This window comes from Heterodontus francisci, chromosome 24, assembly GCF_036365525.1.
Source record: "Heterodontus francisci isolate sHetFra1 chromosome 24, sHetFra1.hap1, whole genome shotgun sequence".
Lineage (NCBI taxonomy): Eukaryota > Metazoa > Chordata > Chondrichthyes > Heterodontiformes > Heterodontidae > Heterodontus > Heterodontus francisci.
In genome coordinates, this window is record NC_090394.1 from 61210913 (window position 1) to 61227000 (window position 16088).

Here is a 16088-nt window from a genome sequence, read left to right on the forward strand (position 1 = left end):
CGCAGTATTGTGTGTGGGCATCTAGAACATCAAGGTGGCTAGTTTGTTGCAAACTGTCCTTAGTAGGTCCATCCACTGTGCTGAAGGTGAATATTTGCTGTATAGCTCACAAGCAGACAGATTTGGTATTGACATTTGCTGGAAAGTGTTACTTAGAGGACTGTTATGAAAAAAGCAGCTTCCTTCACCTACTGCAGTTGGGTTACAGACAGGCCAGAAGCTGCTGCTGAAGCCTTGCATCTACAACCGGTGACGCCATGATGCCACTGGAATTTGGAGTCCAGGAGATCAGTATTCAGAAGCCAACTCCCGCTACTTAAATTCAGTTCCCTTTTATTCTGGCAACAAACTTGTAGATGCACAAAAAAAAAATTGGTTCTACAAGAGCAAACACTTGAATCCGAATGAAAAAAGTACCAATATAAAAGCAGCTTTAAGCACATGCCCGGCACATCTCTAGCCAAAGGAAAACAACCTGGACAAGTGGTTTTGGCACATTCATGCTAATAACATCAACAGAATATCATTTCTATACGCTGCCTGACAAATTCAATACAATCTCATAGAACAATTTGCTCCATTTATAAAAATGCAAGAAACAATGAGACAATTCAGTCACCTCTTTAGTGCATATGCAAAAGCCTGAAAATTCACTGAGAATGTGCAAGTAAAGATTTCAACGTAAGGGTGATCACACTGACTAGTCTGGGTAATAAAGGGTTCTTAATTGCCAAAACTAATTATATGGTTGTAACAACAAGTCAGCCTGAACCAATAATTTGTCTTTTAGAAGAACTCTGTTATCTGCCACAGAGAATAAGGCATTCCGAAAACTAAAGCCCAGATTTTAACTCAGAGGGTGACTGCGGCCTGTGGGGATTGTGGTAAACGGCAAGCTGGCCTGACAGCGCCATATAAATCTCAGGGAGATTTTAACGCCCAGGCCTCATTTCAATGTTGGATATCAGACTTCTGTCTGAACCCAGTGGGAATCGCTATCTGGTTGATGGGCAGGAATAGGATTTTGGGCAGCTGGAGGTTTCTGTTGGGGACTCGAGGGAACAGTCCCTATCACTAAGGTAAATGGTCAAGAGTGGAAGAAGCCCAGGACAGGGCAGGCCCACAGGAAGCCATTACTTAGCTTCCTGGGCCTCTTCTGGCTTCACCAGGCAGGCCCAGCACTGAGCGTGACATGCATGAGTTAAAATCACATCAGGGTGCTAACTGCACCAAAGGAGACTAACATTTACATATTAATGAGGCCCCCACCTGCCTGCGACAGGTGCCTTTCGTGGATCCAAAACTGTTAAAATGGTAGTGGGCAGGCAGGCTTGTGTCGAGAATGCATTAGGGAGCATATGGCTGCCCCCTTCCCATCGAGCAGACAGAGCTGTAATTGAGCCTTAAGCCTCTCTCCACCATGGAGGCACAACCTTTAAGGTTCCCTCCATCTATTGATGAAGCAAATTATTGAATTTTTTTTGCCATCAAGCCAATTTGTTGTGTTTCTCTTACAATTGAAACAGAAACTGAAGTGAATAAAGATTTTGAAATAATTTTACTATCCCACATGGATATAAGTTAAACATTAATCAAGGATATGTGTATTTAAACATTGATTAAATTCTGTACCATTTGATTCTTCAGTTTGTTCTCAATAGTTTTGGTACTATCTGTTTCCCGTGGTTCGTAGTTAGGTATGTTGGAGAGCCAGCTGTCCAAAGCATCACTACCATTCCGGAAATTGGAATAGGCACTCTTGGCTTTTTGTAGATTTTCAGACCTGTTTAATAGAAAACAAGGAAGTGAACGATCACTATATCAAAGCAAAATACTGCAGATGCTGGAAATCTGAAATAAAAACAGAAAATGCTGGAAATACTCAGCAGGTCAGGCAGCATCTGTAGAAAGAGATGCAGAGTTAACGTTTCAGTTCTGTGACTGCAACTTCCTCTGAGAATACAAAATAAAGAGGGAGTGGAGACAACAAAATAAGAACGGTCTCCTGGTCTCCATCCTTAGCTGTAAATTGGTGTTTAACCATATTGCAGCATTTGAGAGAAATGGGATCAAAATGTTCCCTTATACCCAATCATCCCTATTAAAATATACTTAAGTATAGAATTATATCCAGATTTGCTAAAGTATTCTTTTAAAACGTACATTGCCATCAACAGGTTGTTCACTGCCTGGTATGGACTGTTTCTAATGGGCAGGAATATTAATGAGCACATAATCTCGGCTGACACTCCAGTGCAGTACTGAGGGAGTGCTGCACTGTCAAAGGTGCTGTCTTTTTGATGAAACACTGGATCGAGGCACTGTCTGCTCTCACAGGTGGGCATAATGGATCTCACGACACTACTTCAAAGAACAACCTGGTGTCCTGGCCAATATTTATCCCTCAACCTGCAAAACTAAAACAGAACATCTGGTCATTATCACGTTGCTGATTGTGTTTGTTTGCACAAACTGGCTGCTGCATTTCCTACACTTCAAAAGTACTTTATTGGCTGTAAAGGGCTTTGGGGTGTCCTGACGTCACGATAGGCACTCTATCAATGCAAGTTCTTTCTTTAAATTGGCAGATACAATAGTACAGGGAAAAATGGAAACCAACCGGATATCCAGTTGCTTGTTGAGGTTGTCATAGCGTTGGTTGATTTTCTTGACCTCGGCAGCCTGTCGCTCGACATCTGGGCAGTGTTCCTGAAAGTTATCAGTCAGTGCATTGCAGGTTCTCTTTACGGAGTTCAAATTCTGCTCAGCTTCCTGCAGGATTGGTTTCTTGGATTTGAGCTCTGAGCGCATGGCCTATTAGAAAAGTAAAATACTGGATCATATAAACAATGAAAATGCAGTGAAAGGTCAAGAACTGTTTTTACTATCTGCGACACCACTCCCAATCCCTAACTCCAATCTTAAACCGAGGTGTTAGCATAACTTTGAGGCATTAAGTCTTGTGTAATTAGTCTGAATTAATCTTAGGAAGGAAAGTAAGCTTTTGGTGTGTGGACAACAAGGAGATGGAAAGTTTGAAAGATGTTAAACAGGACAATATGGTGTAAGTGGAAATAAAACTAAATAGTAGGATGTGGGAAGCAATAAAGGAAAAATCACAAACCACGGGAATCCAAATTAGTTGCTGTATTTATTTCAGTGCCCAAAAGTATAAGAAATAAAATGGGGAACTAGATACATTGATGAAAATAGATAACCAAGACCCAACAGCAGTAACTGAAATGTGCTGCAGCTAGATCAAGATTGGCAAATACACCTTCTACATTATAACATTCTCAGGAGAATAGGTAAGGAGGAAACGACAGGCAATGATGTTCAATAGAGGCAATATCACAGCACTAAAACACAATGATTTAAATAGAGCTGTGTGTCAAACAGAATCCTTTTGGATTGAATTGAGGAATGATGAGAGTGGTCACATTACTGGTAGAAACATAGGAGCAGAAGTAGGCCATTCGGCCCTTCGGGCCTGCTCTGCCATTCAAAAAGGATCATGGCTGATTGTCTAATTCAGTTCCCGCTTTCTCCCTATATCCCTTGATCCCTTTGACATTAATATATCTATCTCCTTCTTGAATATATTTTAATGACTTGGCCTCCACTGCCTTCTGCGGTAGAGAATTCCACAGGTTCACCACCCTCTGTGTGAAGAAATCTCTCCTCATCTCGGTTCTAAATGGCACACCCCATATCCTGAATCTGTGACCCCTGGTTCTGGACTCCCCAGCCATCGGGAACATCCTCCCTGCATCTAGCCTGTCTAGTCCTATTAGAATTTTATAGGTTTCTATGAGATCCCCTCTCATTCTTCTAAACTCTAGTGAATATAGGCCTAGTCGACCCAATCTCTCCTCATACGTCAATCCTGCCATCCCAGGAATCAGCCTAGTAAATCTTCTTTGCACTCCCTCCATGGCATGAACATCCTTCCTCAGATAAGGTGACCAAAACTGCACACAATACTCCAGATGTGGTGACAAAATGAGAATCAGAGAGGCCGTTTCCTTGGTTTAAACCCCTTTACAGAGCAGGCCATCAGGACTACATTGTATCTGAGTGTATATCTTAGAGGGTAGTGAGGTAGTACTCACTTCAAGCTCCTGCTTCTTGGTATCCAGTCCCCAGATACTATCTGGAACGGTTTGATCCTTTACCAATTTGTTTTCGTATTCTGACAATGTATTTCTGGATTTTTGTAGGCTGTTCTCCAACTTGTTAACAGCTTGAGCCCTGTGAAGAATTGTACATTAGTCTGCCTTTTATTCTTTGTATTGGGCAAAGTATCACGTAACAAAAGTTAAACCAACATCAAGTACAAAAGTAAGGGAAAAGCTAAGCATGCAGTATATATCTGGATTAGTTCACCAATCTCACGCTCCCAGCAGCAGCAATGTTCAATGGAATCATATGTTTGAGACAGGGCTGCAGCACACTTGCCCCAACCCTACAACCTGTGATCCTTCCAAAACACAAGTACAGGATCAGTGAATTGATCCTGCAATGTGACTGACAACATTGGTTCACATATAACTAGGTGTACACCTTAAATGAATATGTCTGATTGCATCAAATGCAGAAAGGGTTAACTTCAGCCAATATGTAACATATGATTTTTTGGAGAGGGCAAAAAGGCTAGGAGGAAGTTTGCAATTTTTATCAGGACTTCCAGGGAAAAGAAAATCGTGTGTGTGTAATGTGCGCTGCCAGTTCGCTATTGACTGTTTCATGCCCAGTGTGTCCTTGTGAACAAATCAAAAAAGGTTAGACAGGATCACAATCAGAAACCACAATATCCAGATTTGGCAAGTCACCAAAATTTTCACCTATAACACCAATCTCTCTCTCCCCTGACATCCCTCTGGAGATTATGTTCTGCAGTTATCCATGGGCTCTAACTCTCAGAGATTGTGCTTCAGGGTCTGTCCCATACTCTGGGAAGAAACTTGTTTCCTACAATATAAAGCTAGTGTTACTTACTTCTCCTCAGAGCAGTTGAGCAGGAGGCTGACCTGGTCAAATTTGTTGTTTGTGTTGTCCAGTTTGGTGCGAAGCTGAGGTGCACCAGCTACTTCTGGGTATTGTGAAAGAAAACCCTGACATTCTCTTTCTTTCGACATCTTTGCTATTTCAATTTGGCCAATGGAACCACTGATGTTCTAGACAGAAAAATATTTTTTTTTTTTAAAAGAGCAGGTTCAATATTATTCACATTTCAGAAGTGTTCATTCACGTAAAATGACATCCACCTTTCAACAACAACAACAAAAATCAACCTCTTAAAATATATCTTAACTCTCACATAAGTGATTTAGTACACAGCAGGTTTCTTTTAGCAGGCAGGCAGGTAATCTAGGTCAATGACTGTCAAAGGTGCAAGATGGTCAAGGATTTGTAAAGACAGTGCAGTGAGTTAACTGTGCATGCAACTGTTAGCAATTCAACAGTGAACTATGAGAGAGCTCATCTAACAGACCAACTCCCAGCAACAGGTGAACTTGCACAGCCCTTGGTCAAGAAGTGGCCCCTCTGCTGAACCATCAAATTTAACATGATGGATAACACAAGATAACTTGTCCAGGCGTTCAACAATGACCAGACACTAGACCATCACAAAACATCTGATAGATTTCTAACATAGATTACTAAAATTGGATTTTATTGGCATCTGAACATTGAAAGCTATGAGTATCGCAACTCCGCCCATCACTGACAATTCATATTGACATGTAGAAATGGTCATCGATTTATACCCAGACTCAAACATCTCAACAGAACAAGTAGCTATGTGAATGATCTTTGGCTCAGTGGCAGCAGTCTTGCCTCTGAGTCGGATTATTGTGGGTTCAAGCTTTACTCCTTTCCTCTAGGATTGTTGGAGGAGCTGTCTTTTGAGTGATATGTCTCCCCTCTCAGGTGGATACATAATGCCTATTTGTACTATCTGAGTGCTCCTGGTGTCCTGGACAACTGTTATCCCTCAACCAACACCACCAAAGCAGATTATCTTGTCAACTATCTCAATTCCATTTGTGTGAATTGGCTGCTGCCTTTCCTACAATACTATACTTTGAAAGTACGTCATTAGCTGGGAAGTGCTTTTGGACATCCTAAGGTTGTGAAAAGCGCAATATAAATGAAAATTCTCTCTTTATCGTTCATTCTAGCAACAGAGATTACCTTTAGATCCTGAATTCGGTCCCTGCTATCCTGGATAGGCTTTTTCTGTTCCAGTGGCGGGCGTGTACAGGACTGAATTGCCTTCTCCTGTTTGGTCACATCAGTCTGAATTTTATCCAAGTCAGACAGCAGTTTCAGGCATTGCTTGTCCTGGGAATCTGACCACACATAATGAAATATAGTTGGAATGTTAAACTTGTAGAGAGATTCATGGTATCCCCCTGTTACTTGCCCACTTTCTGAAAATGATGCAGCCCACTTCAAAGCAAACTCAAATAAAATCACTTTTTACAGGCTCATCCCATTTGGTTAGTGCTAGTTCATTTCTTGCAGTATTACTCATTGATAACAGTTTCTTCTAAATAATCTAGTCCATTAAGATTGCAACTATTTCATACTGTCTGAACAGGTAATTTGCAGTAAACCACTGAAACTGGAGGGATTTCAATGTTTTCAATGTGTACACCACTGTGAGCATTTAATCCCATCCATCAAAGGAACCAAAGTGAAGCTGAAGCAAATTTAAACTTTAGGTGACTATATCCAGCTCAGATCATCCTGAATCCAAAGTTAGCATAGTTGCTATGTCTCTGTCGTAAAGGAGGATTTGGATCACTTCCCAATCTTCTTCTTGAGGCCAAAGGAGGAAAATCCCAAGTGACTGCTGAATCACTTTTAATTTACAATCAGTAGATTTGGTATCAGCTAAAGCTGATATTTACAAAATGCCCATTAAAACACTGTTAATCCCCATTACCTCGCAAAGGATTATGATAGGGATTCTGTTAGTGTAGCTTTTGCATTCATTTTGCAACTTGTGCAGAAGGAAAATTATTTACTCTAAAGGCCTATCTTTGTTAAAACTAAACTTGAATTTAACAATGATGCATTTGTTTAATTTACAAAAGATACAATTTAATGGCAACTTGTATAAGTCATGTTTTGATTTTATCTGAGATGCTGAGTGAATTAATTCACTCACTTTTCAAGCTTCGCTCCCTCATCTGATAAATCATACACAGCCACAAGTCCTACTTTAACCAGTAGAGCAGAATATTCTGGGTCACATCAGTGATGCCCTGAAAAGATGCCAGGAGGCTAAGCTCAACCATCAACAGGCTCATCAAAGGCCATTCATTTAAGCTAGAAATCACTGTATACACAGTTAGTGAAAAGATGGCTACCAGCACATGAATGAATTAAGGGATTGCCTTCCCCAAACTGTTATTTACACAAACAGATTGACATTTTCATAAATGCCAATCATAATTTCCTCCAATTAAACACTGGGAAGACCAAAGCCATTGTCTTTGTCTGCCGCCATGAACATCATTCCTGTGTCACTGATTTTATCCCCCTCTCTAGTCACTGTTTTGGGCTGAACCAAAATGTTTACAACCTTGGTGTCCTACTTGACCCTGAGCTGAGCTTCTGACCCCTGTATCTTCCCCATGACAAAGGCCATCTACTTCCAGCTCCATAACATGGCCTATCTCTGCCCCTGCCTCAGTCCATCTGCTGCCATATCCCTTGTGCACGTTTTTGTTACCTCCAGATGAAACTGTTCCAATAGTCTTCTGGGCGGCCTCCCATCTTTTATCTTCCTTATACTTGAACTCTTCCAGAAAACTGCTGTCCTTATCTTAACTCACACCAGTACCTTTCACCCGTCATCCCTGTGCTTCAGGACCTACATTAACTCTCGGTTCATTAACTCCTCAATTTTAAAACTCAGCTTTAGATCTGATATTCAAATCTCTCCATGGCCTCGCCCTTCATTAATCTCTGTAGCCTCCAGCGCTACAACCCTCCAAGAACCCTGTGATCCTCAAACTCTGGCCTCTTGTGCATCCCCCATTGCCTTCTCCTCACCGTCAACAGCAGTGCCTTCAGCCATCTATATTCTGAGCTCTGGAATTCCCTTTACAAACCTCTCCACCTCTCTCTCTCTCCTCCTTAAAGACCCTCCTTACACCCCACCTCTTTAACCAAGCTTTAGTCACCCGTCCTAATATCTCCTCCTTTGGCTTGGTGTCAACGTTTGTCTGATTACGTTCCTGTGAAGCACCTTAGAACAATTTTCTATGATAAAGATGCTACGTAATTACAAGTTATTATCAATATAAAGCTAAAGTACAAACATCAAAATTGTACTGTATATAATCCACAAATACAATCAGAAAATGTTACATACCTGACACGGGGACCACGGGGGTCTTCACCACTGTGAAGAAATAAGAAAAAAAAATCAACTGAATAGATGAGTTTGCCAAGCCAGCATCATTTATAATAGGATCTGCTAATGACCTGAAATACCCTAGACCCTACCAGAAACTAGCAAATGTTGGTATTCAGAGGAAGTTGTGGGTCCTTGTACATGAGTCACAGGAAGTTTACATGCAGGTACAGCAAGCAATTAGGAAGGCAAATGAAATGTTATAGACTTGATTGCAAAGGGGTTGGTATAAGATTAAGGGAGTCTTGCTGCAATTATATAGACCTTTGGAAAGACTAAATTTGGAGCACTGTGAACAGTTTTGGTCTCCTTACCCAAAGGACAATATACTTGCTTTAGAGGGGGTGCAATGAAGGTTCACTAGATTGATTCCTGGGATGACAGCATTGTCCTATAAGGAGAGATTGAGTAGAATGTGCCTATATTCTCTGGAGTTCAGAGAATGAGAGGTGATCTCAATGAAATGTATAAAATTCTTACGAGAGCTTAACAGGGTAGATGCGGAGAGGTGTTTCCCCCAACTGGAGAGTCTAGAATTAGGGGTCATAGTCTCAGGATAAGGGGTTGGCCATTTAGAACTGAGATAATGAGAAATTTCTTCACTGAAAGGGTTGTGATTCTTTGGAATTCTCTACCCCAGAGGGTTGTGGATGCTCAGTCAATGAGTATATTCAAGACTGAGATCGATGGATTTTTGGGCACTAAGGGAATTAAGGGATATGTGGGTTGGGTAGGAAAGTGATGTTGATGTAGTAAGTTCAGCCATGATCATATTGAATGGCAAAGCAGGCTTGATGGTCCCTATGGCCTACTCATACTCCTATTTCTTCTGTTCGTAGCCTCTATGTGTTTGAGCAAACACTGACGCTCACCAGTGAGTATCTAACCATTTTAATAATATTGTAATTAGATACGATAATAGTGAAATTCCAATATGTTCTATACAGCCATGGTTAGCGCTTGAATCACAGAATTGTTACAGCACAAAAGGAGGCCATTCAGCCCATTGTGTCTGCACCTGCTCTCCGAAAGAGTAATTCACTTAGTGCCATTCCCCCACCTTCTCCCCGTAACCCTGTACATTCTTCCTTTTCAAATAACAAAAGTATATTATGAAGAAGGGGCAACTAGTTTTGGAAAGAAACTTTGTACATTTACAGAAACTAATCTGAGTAGAAGGAGCTTTACTGCGCATCCAACTTGAGAGTGCTTGATGTTAACACTGATGCAAAAAGGAAAAATTGTTCAGTTGCTCAGTACCCTTTGAAAACTGCTTCTCTTTAGTCTCACTAGGTTAAAACACAAACCTGGCTTGTTAACTGGTTTCATCTCATTGTAACGCTTCTGGAGAACATTCTTGGTACTGCTGCTTTTCTGTTTGACACCATTGTACTGATTAGTAATGCTGGGGGGAGAAAGATAACATTGAAAAGTATATGAACCACCGAACACTGGGTAAGGAAATTACTAAATTTAAAACGTACCAACTCATTACCCATAAATTTTGATCAGAAGATTGACTTGTTGGCGGATTGTTGAGTATGGATTGATCCCGCAAGTGAGAACAATTAATTAATTTGAGACTCCCTTCCTTGCCACCATTATTTTTGTTAATATTTCTCCCTTTTTGGTTTGTCTCACATGAGGCGTCATCTCAGTCAGGCTACAACACTGAACACAGGCAAGATGTCCAACCAACTGGAGGGAGAAAGGGAGCTCAGATCGCCACCTTGAGGCACATTTCAGCACCATCATCATTCAATACTGGCTAGCCATTGTACTAATGGTCACAGAGTGGTGGAGATGTCAATTCTCCTGGACAAAAGACTAGCTTTTGGCCATGGGAAGAATATAGCAAAAGAAAATGGGGCTCAGAAAACAAACATTAAATAACATATGTTTTGTTACAAATTTGTGATGAGAATGACATTACACGCTGTCAATAAAGTATCGATTTGCCTAATAGGAAACCTGACTGTTCACTCTAACTGTACCACTCGCTGAATGTGATGTACTGTGGGCATTTGTGGTCACAGTAAGGAAGCAGGACGAAAGGAAATTTTGGAGTAATGACAGTACTCATTTTCAAATCCGTTCTGTGGAGAAATGGTCAAAAAATATCCTGAAAGGTCATGCAAGCCATTAAAAAAAAATTGGCTGATTTTTTTGATGCAGCTAGTAAATTCATAACACTAATTCCATTGAGCTTAATAGAATAGCTCCTTTCACAGCCTTCTCTGAAAGCTGATCTCTATTGGCCTTTGCTGGGGTACGCCCCGACGACAGAAATTCAAACACATTTTGCGGATAAAGGACGAGTTAGGTTTTCTTTCCAAACCTTTTGGATATGCTCGAGGAAGATGGTTTTAGGACTTACTCATCTGCAATTGTTATTGCCTCAGGGTCAGTTGGAGGGATTATAAAACAAACAGCAGGAGCTTTCTGCTTTTGACCAGCCGTATCAGACACCTCCCAGTGGGTTCCATTGATGTTCTTATTCAGTATGTACCTCTCCCCACGCTGGATATGTGTCTGTCAGAAGGGAGAAGAAAGATTTGCTAATAAATATTCACTTTCCAGATTCATTTAAGGCAGCTAACATTTCACAGGATTAATACTTTTGCCTCCCTGTTCACTGTATTGCACGGAATTCAGCAATCAATATGCTGGTAGACAATCTGTTGCTTCCAATGGCAAATCTACCACACAAAATTAAATCTTGAAATCTGAGATCGATAGATTTTTGCTCGACAAGGATATAAAAGAATATAGAACGAAGACAGGTGGATGCAGTTAAGATGCAGATCAGACATGATCTCATTGGATGGCAGAACAGGCTTGTGAGGCTGAATAGCCTATTCCTGTTCCTAAAACACTCCTTCAAGATGGAAATTGCACTGGATGGCTGGAATTTTATTCTGACGGTGAGGATCTCGACGTCTGGAAAAAGTGATGCAGAGTTCCCCCCGTCGTCTCTGCTCTAGAAACCTCGCTGAATCTAGTGCCAATTAGGTACTTAAGTGGACAGCGGCCAATCAGAGGCCGGCAGCTGCAGCGCCACTACGCTGAAGGAGCACCTACTGGAGGCCGAGGATCATCGTTGGACCCAGGACAAAGGTAGGTCAGGTAAGGAGGGGTCACGGGGGAGAGAGGTCGGTAACAAGGGCAGTGGGGTGGCTCTCAGCGGGCCCTCCCCCCTTCCCGATGCCGGGTTCCTTGTTCAGGCACTGTGCCTTTTAACGAAGGATCCTCTCCCCGCACCCCCACCCCCCTCCACAGACCCGGGAAGCATCCCACATGGTTTTCATGCCATGCTACATGTGCGTGACAGGGCTGCACAACTAATTGTGTCTGCAGCAGGCAGAGGCCCTTAATTGTGGTTAATTGCCCAGTTAAGGGCCTCAATTGGCGGCGGGGCAGGAAGACAGTTCACAGGCCTTCCTTGTTCCGTACTAAATTTTTGTGGAGGTGGAATGGTGGCCAGTTTCCATCCCCCCACCCCCGACTATCCCCCAACCCCTGATTTTATCCTCTCGCCACCATGGCAGAGAGCATAAAACTCTCCATCCCATCCCCCCCACCCTCCCACCCGATCTCTTATGGTAAAGCTAAATGATTCTCTCCAGTGGCCTTGGTACGGCTCATGAACAGACTGACCTTTAAATCTGCTCACCCCATGTGCTTTTAGCATTGGCACCCCCTGTGCAGCTTTGCTTGGAAGTTCCATTCATGCCTTCTTGCAAATTTCCTGATTATCTATTGCTGCTAAATGCACACCACTGTTTAAATGGGGCAGATTCGGCACCCATGGAAAGAGACCTTATCCAATGAAAGTCTTCCTGTAGTGTAAGAGAGCCACATATCTCACCCTGATAGTCAGCTGCCTGGATTATTCAGCCTCATAGCCTAACAAACAAAATAAACAATTTGGTATTTAAATTCCTACCAGATAAAAAAAAGAATTTGGACAATGGCAGCTGGACAGCATTTTGTGACCATAATTATACTCGGTGGTGCAGCCTTTGACAGGAATGAGCTCCACCTGGGAGAGCAGATGTAAATAGCTGTGTCTGGTTGCAAGATGATCGCATAACCTCCTTTGTTGAGAACGCCATTGTCTGGCAGTTGAGGGTCACATCAAAAGACAGAAAATTGTTGAAATTGAGAATATTTCAGTAGAAGCAGTAATTCCTACCTATTAGAAGTAAAACTGAGGAATAGCACAAAACAACTATGGAGAACTCTACAATTGGGCACACTTAGGAAAATCACATTGAACCTTGCTCTTGACTACCATATTAAGTCAGTTCTTAATGTGGGCAGACAGTGAAGTTGCAATCATTCTGAACCAGGACAGACAATAGCAGCACGCATGCAGAAATATTCTCCATCAGCTGGTTAGAGGGAAAAGTATACTTATATGCAATAACTTTTCTGCCTTTATTCAAGGGGCTATCGTTTTCAGATGAACCTAGATAAGATAATATATAACAGGATAAGTAGATTCCTATTCCTATATTATAAGGGGAGGACCCACCATCCGTGGTTAACTAAAGAAGTTAAGGAAAGCATCAAACTTAAGGAAAAAGCATATAATTACTCAAAGATGAGTGGCAGGTCAGATGATTGGTCAGAATATAAAGAATGACAGAGAATGACTAAAAAGTTAATCAGGAGAAAGAAATTAGAGTATGAGAGGAAGCTAGCTAGAAACGTAAAAACGGAAATCAAGAGTTTCTTCTGGTATTTAAAAAGGAAAAGAGTAAGTAAAGTGAGTGTTGGATCTCTGGAGCGTGAAAATGGGGAGCTAATAGTAGATAATAAGGAAATGGCGGATAAAATGAACAAATATTTTGCTTCTGCCTTCACTAGAGGATACAAAAACATTCCCATGATAGCTATAAATCAGGAGGTGGAAGGAAGAGAGGAACTTGGTGAAATTACAATCAGTAGGGATGCGGTGCTGACCAAACCAATGGAGCTGTGGGCTGACAAGTCCCCGGGTCCTGATGGGCTTCATCCTAGGGTCTTAAAAGAGGTGGCTAATGAGGTAGTAGATGAATTGGTGTTAATTTTTCAAAATTCGCTAGATTCTGGAAAGGTTCCATCGGACTGGAAAGTGGCAAATATAACCCCTCTATTCAAGAAGTGGGGAGTGGGGGGGGGGGGGGGGGGGGGGAGGGGAAGAGAGAAAACAGGTAACTATAGGCCAATTAGCTCGACATCTGTCACGGGGAAGGTGTTAGAATTGATCATTAAGGAGGTTATAGCTGGGCACTTAAAAAAACTCAAGGTAATCGGGCGTAGTCAGCATGGTTTTGTGAAACAGAAATCATGTTTAACCAATTTATTGGAGTTCTTTGAAGGAGTAACATGTGCTGTGGATAAAGGGGAGCCCGTTGGCATACTGTACTTGGATTTCCAGAAGGCATTTGACAAGGTGCCACATAAAAGGTTATTATGCAAAGTAGCTCATGGTGTAGGGGGTAACATATTAGCATGGATAGAAGATTGGTTGACTGGCAGAAAACAAAGACTATGCATAAATGGGTCTTTTTCTGACTGGCAGGAGGCGGCGAGTGGAGTCCCGCAGGGGTCTGTGCTCGGGCCTCAATTTTTTATAATTTATATCAATGACTTAGATGAGGGGAGTGATGACATGGTAGCTAAATTTGCAGATGACACAAAGATAGGTAGGAAAGTATGTTGGTGAAGAGGACATAAGGAGGTTGTAGACCGATATAGATAGTTTGAGTGAGTGGGCAAAAATCTGGCAGATGGAGTATAATGTGGGAAAATGTGAAGTTGTTCACTTTGGCAGGAAAATTAATAAAGCAGAGTATTACTTAAATGGAGAACGACTGCAGAATTCTGGGGTGCAGAGGGACCTAGGCGTTCTAGTGCATGAGTCACAAAAAGTTAGTATGCAGGTACAGCAAGTAATAAAGAAGGCTAATGGAATGCTATCCTTTATTACGAGAAGAATTGAAAATAAAAGTAAGGATGTTATGTTTCAGTTATACAGGGCATTGGTGAGACCACATCTTGAATACTGTGTGCAGTTTTGGTCTCCTTATTTAATGAAGGATGTGAATGCGTTGGAGATGGTTCAGAGGAGGTTTACTAGATTGATACCTGGAATGAGTGGGTTGTCTTATGAGAAAAGGTTGGACAGAAAGGGCTTGTTTTCACTGGAGTTTAGAAGAGTGAGGGGAGACTTAATTGAAGTATATATGATCCTGAACGGTCTTGACAAGTTGGATGTGGGGAGGATGTTTCCTCTTGTGGGTGAGACCAGAACTAGGGGGCAATATTTTAAAATTAGGGGTCACCCTTTTAAGACAGACACGAGGAGAAATTTTTTTCTCTCAGAGAGTTCTGCAACTTTGGAATTCTCTGCCTCAGAAGGTGTGGAGACGGGGTCATTGAATAATTTTAAGGCGGAGGTAGATAGATTCTTGTTAGGCAAGGGAATCAAAGGTTATTGGGGGTAGATGGGAGTGTGGAATTTGAGACACAAACTGATCAGCTATGATCTTTATTGAATGACGGAACAGGCTTGAGGGGCCTACTTCTGCTCCTAATGCATATGTTTTTTTTGTATGTTAATATAGATGACCTCTAAAGAATGTTGACAATTCCATGCCTAAACTGTACATTAAGATGAAAACTTTATTGGAGACAGCATGTTCAAAATGATATGTAAATCTATTGATTGAAACATATAAGATCCTGAGGGGTCTTGCGAGTCTTTGGAACACTCTTCCTCAAAAGGTGGTGGAAGCAGAGTCTTTGAATATGCTTAAGGCAGAGTTAGATAGATTCTTGATAAGCAAACGGGTGAAAGGTTATCGGGGGTAGGTGTTAATGTGGAGAAAGCAGTTCAGCCATGAGCTTATTGAATGGCAGAGCAGGCTCGAGGGGCCGAGTGGCCTACTCCTGTTCCTTATTCATATGCTCGTATTGTCCTGAATCAGGTACATTTTGAATACTAAAGCAACAGTGACCTACACATACACACAATTCATAATTAGTACAACTGTAGTTGAGCGGATATTAAAATATTTTCTGCATTATTTTGACAAGCCATATCATTGGGTACTCGCTTCTGGATTCTTGCTGCAAACATTTCATTTGGGCTGGATTTTACCAAGTCCACAACGTCGGGCTCTGTGGTGCGGTGGGAGAGGTGGGTGGGGGCAGAAGATTGTTCTGGCAGAGGCCCAGCACGGAAGCCCTTGCCGGGAGGGCCCGGCCCAATCCTCCAGGCGGCGGTGAGGCTCCATGGTGACCCCCCTGCCGCTGGGTGACGGAAGCTGGATTTAATTATTTAAATTGCTGACGTGCATAAATTTAAATCAACTTACCTTAAACCTTCCGGGCCTGCCGCAATTTTTGATGCAGCGGCTGACTCTCCCACACCTTCAATTCCCCATCTGGGGAAAGCCGGCGTGACATTGCTGGGGAGGGGGGCAGGAGTTAAGATTTTCAGTGTTGTTGGGGGGGGGAGGGGGGAAAGGGCATCAAATAAACTTAATAGGTGTAGGGGATGGTGAGAAGCGGTGAACTTTCAACTTTGTGCAGTCTGCAGGGGGTGGGGGAACGGTCAGATTTAAAAGGCAAGTGTTTTGTGGGGGGGGGGGAGAGCAAATAG

At 42.1% G+C, this 16088-nt stretch overlaps 1 protein-coding gene across 2 annotated transcripts in view; it reads right to left on the reverse strand.

Annotated features, from left to right (window-relative positions):
- The window catches only part of ppl (periplakin), a 70642-nt gene that overhangs the window by 12030 nt on the left and 42524 nt on the right, over positions 1–16088 (reverse strand). For both annotated transcript variants that reach the window (XM_068056370.1, XM_068056371.1), the window contains exons 12-19: positions 10812–10966; positions 9742–9839; positions 8393–8422; positions 6199–6356; positions 4999–5177; positions 4113–4251; positions 2621–2814; positions 1633–1783 (exon numbers count right to left, since the gene is read on the reverse strand). In XM_068056370.1, the coding sequence (XP_067912471.1) occupies positions 1633–1783; positions 2621–2814; positions 4113–4251; positions 4999–5177; positions 6199–6356; positions 8393–8422; positions 9742–9839; positions 10812–10966 (1104 nt within the window). The remainder of the gene's footprint in view (positions 1–1632; positions 1784–2620; positions 2815–4112; positions 4252–4998; positions 5178–6198; positions 6357–8392; positions 8423–9741; positions 9840–10811; positions 10967–16088) is intronic.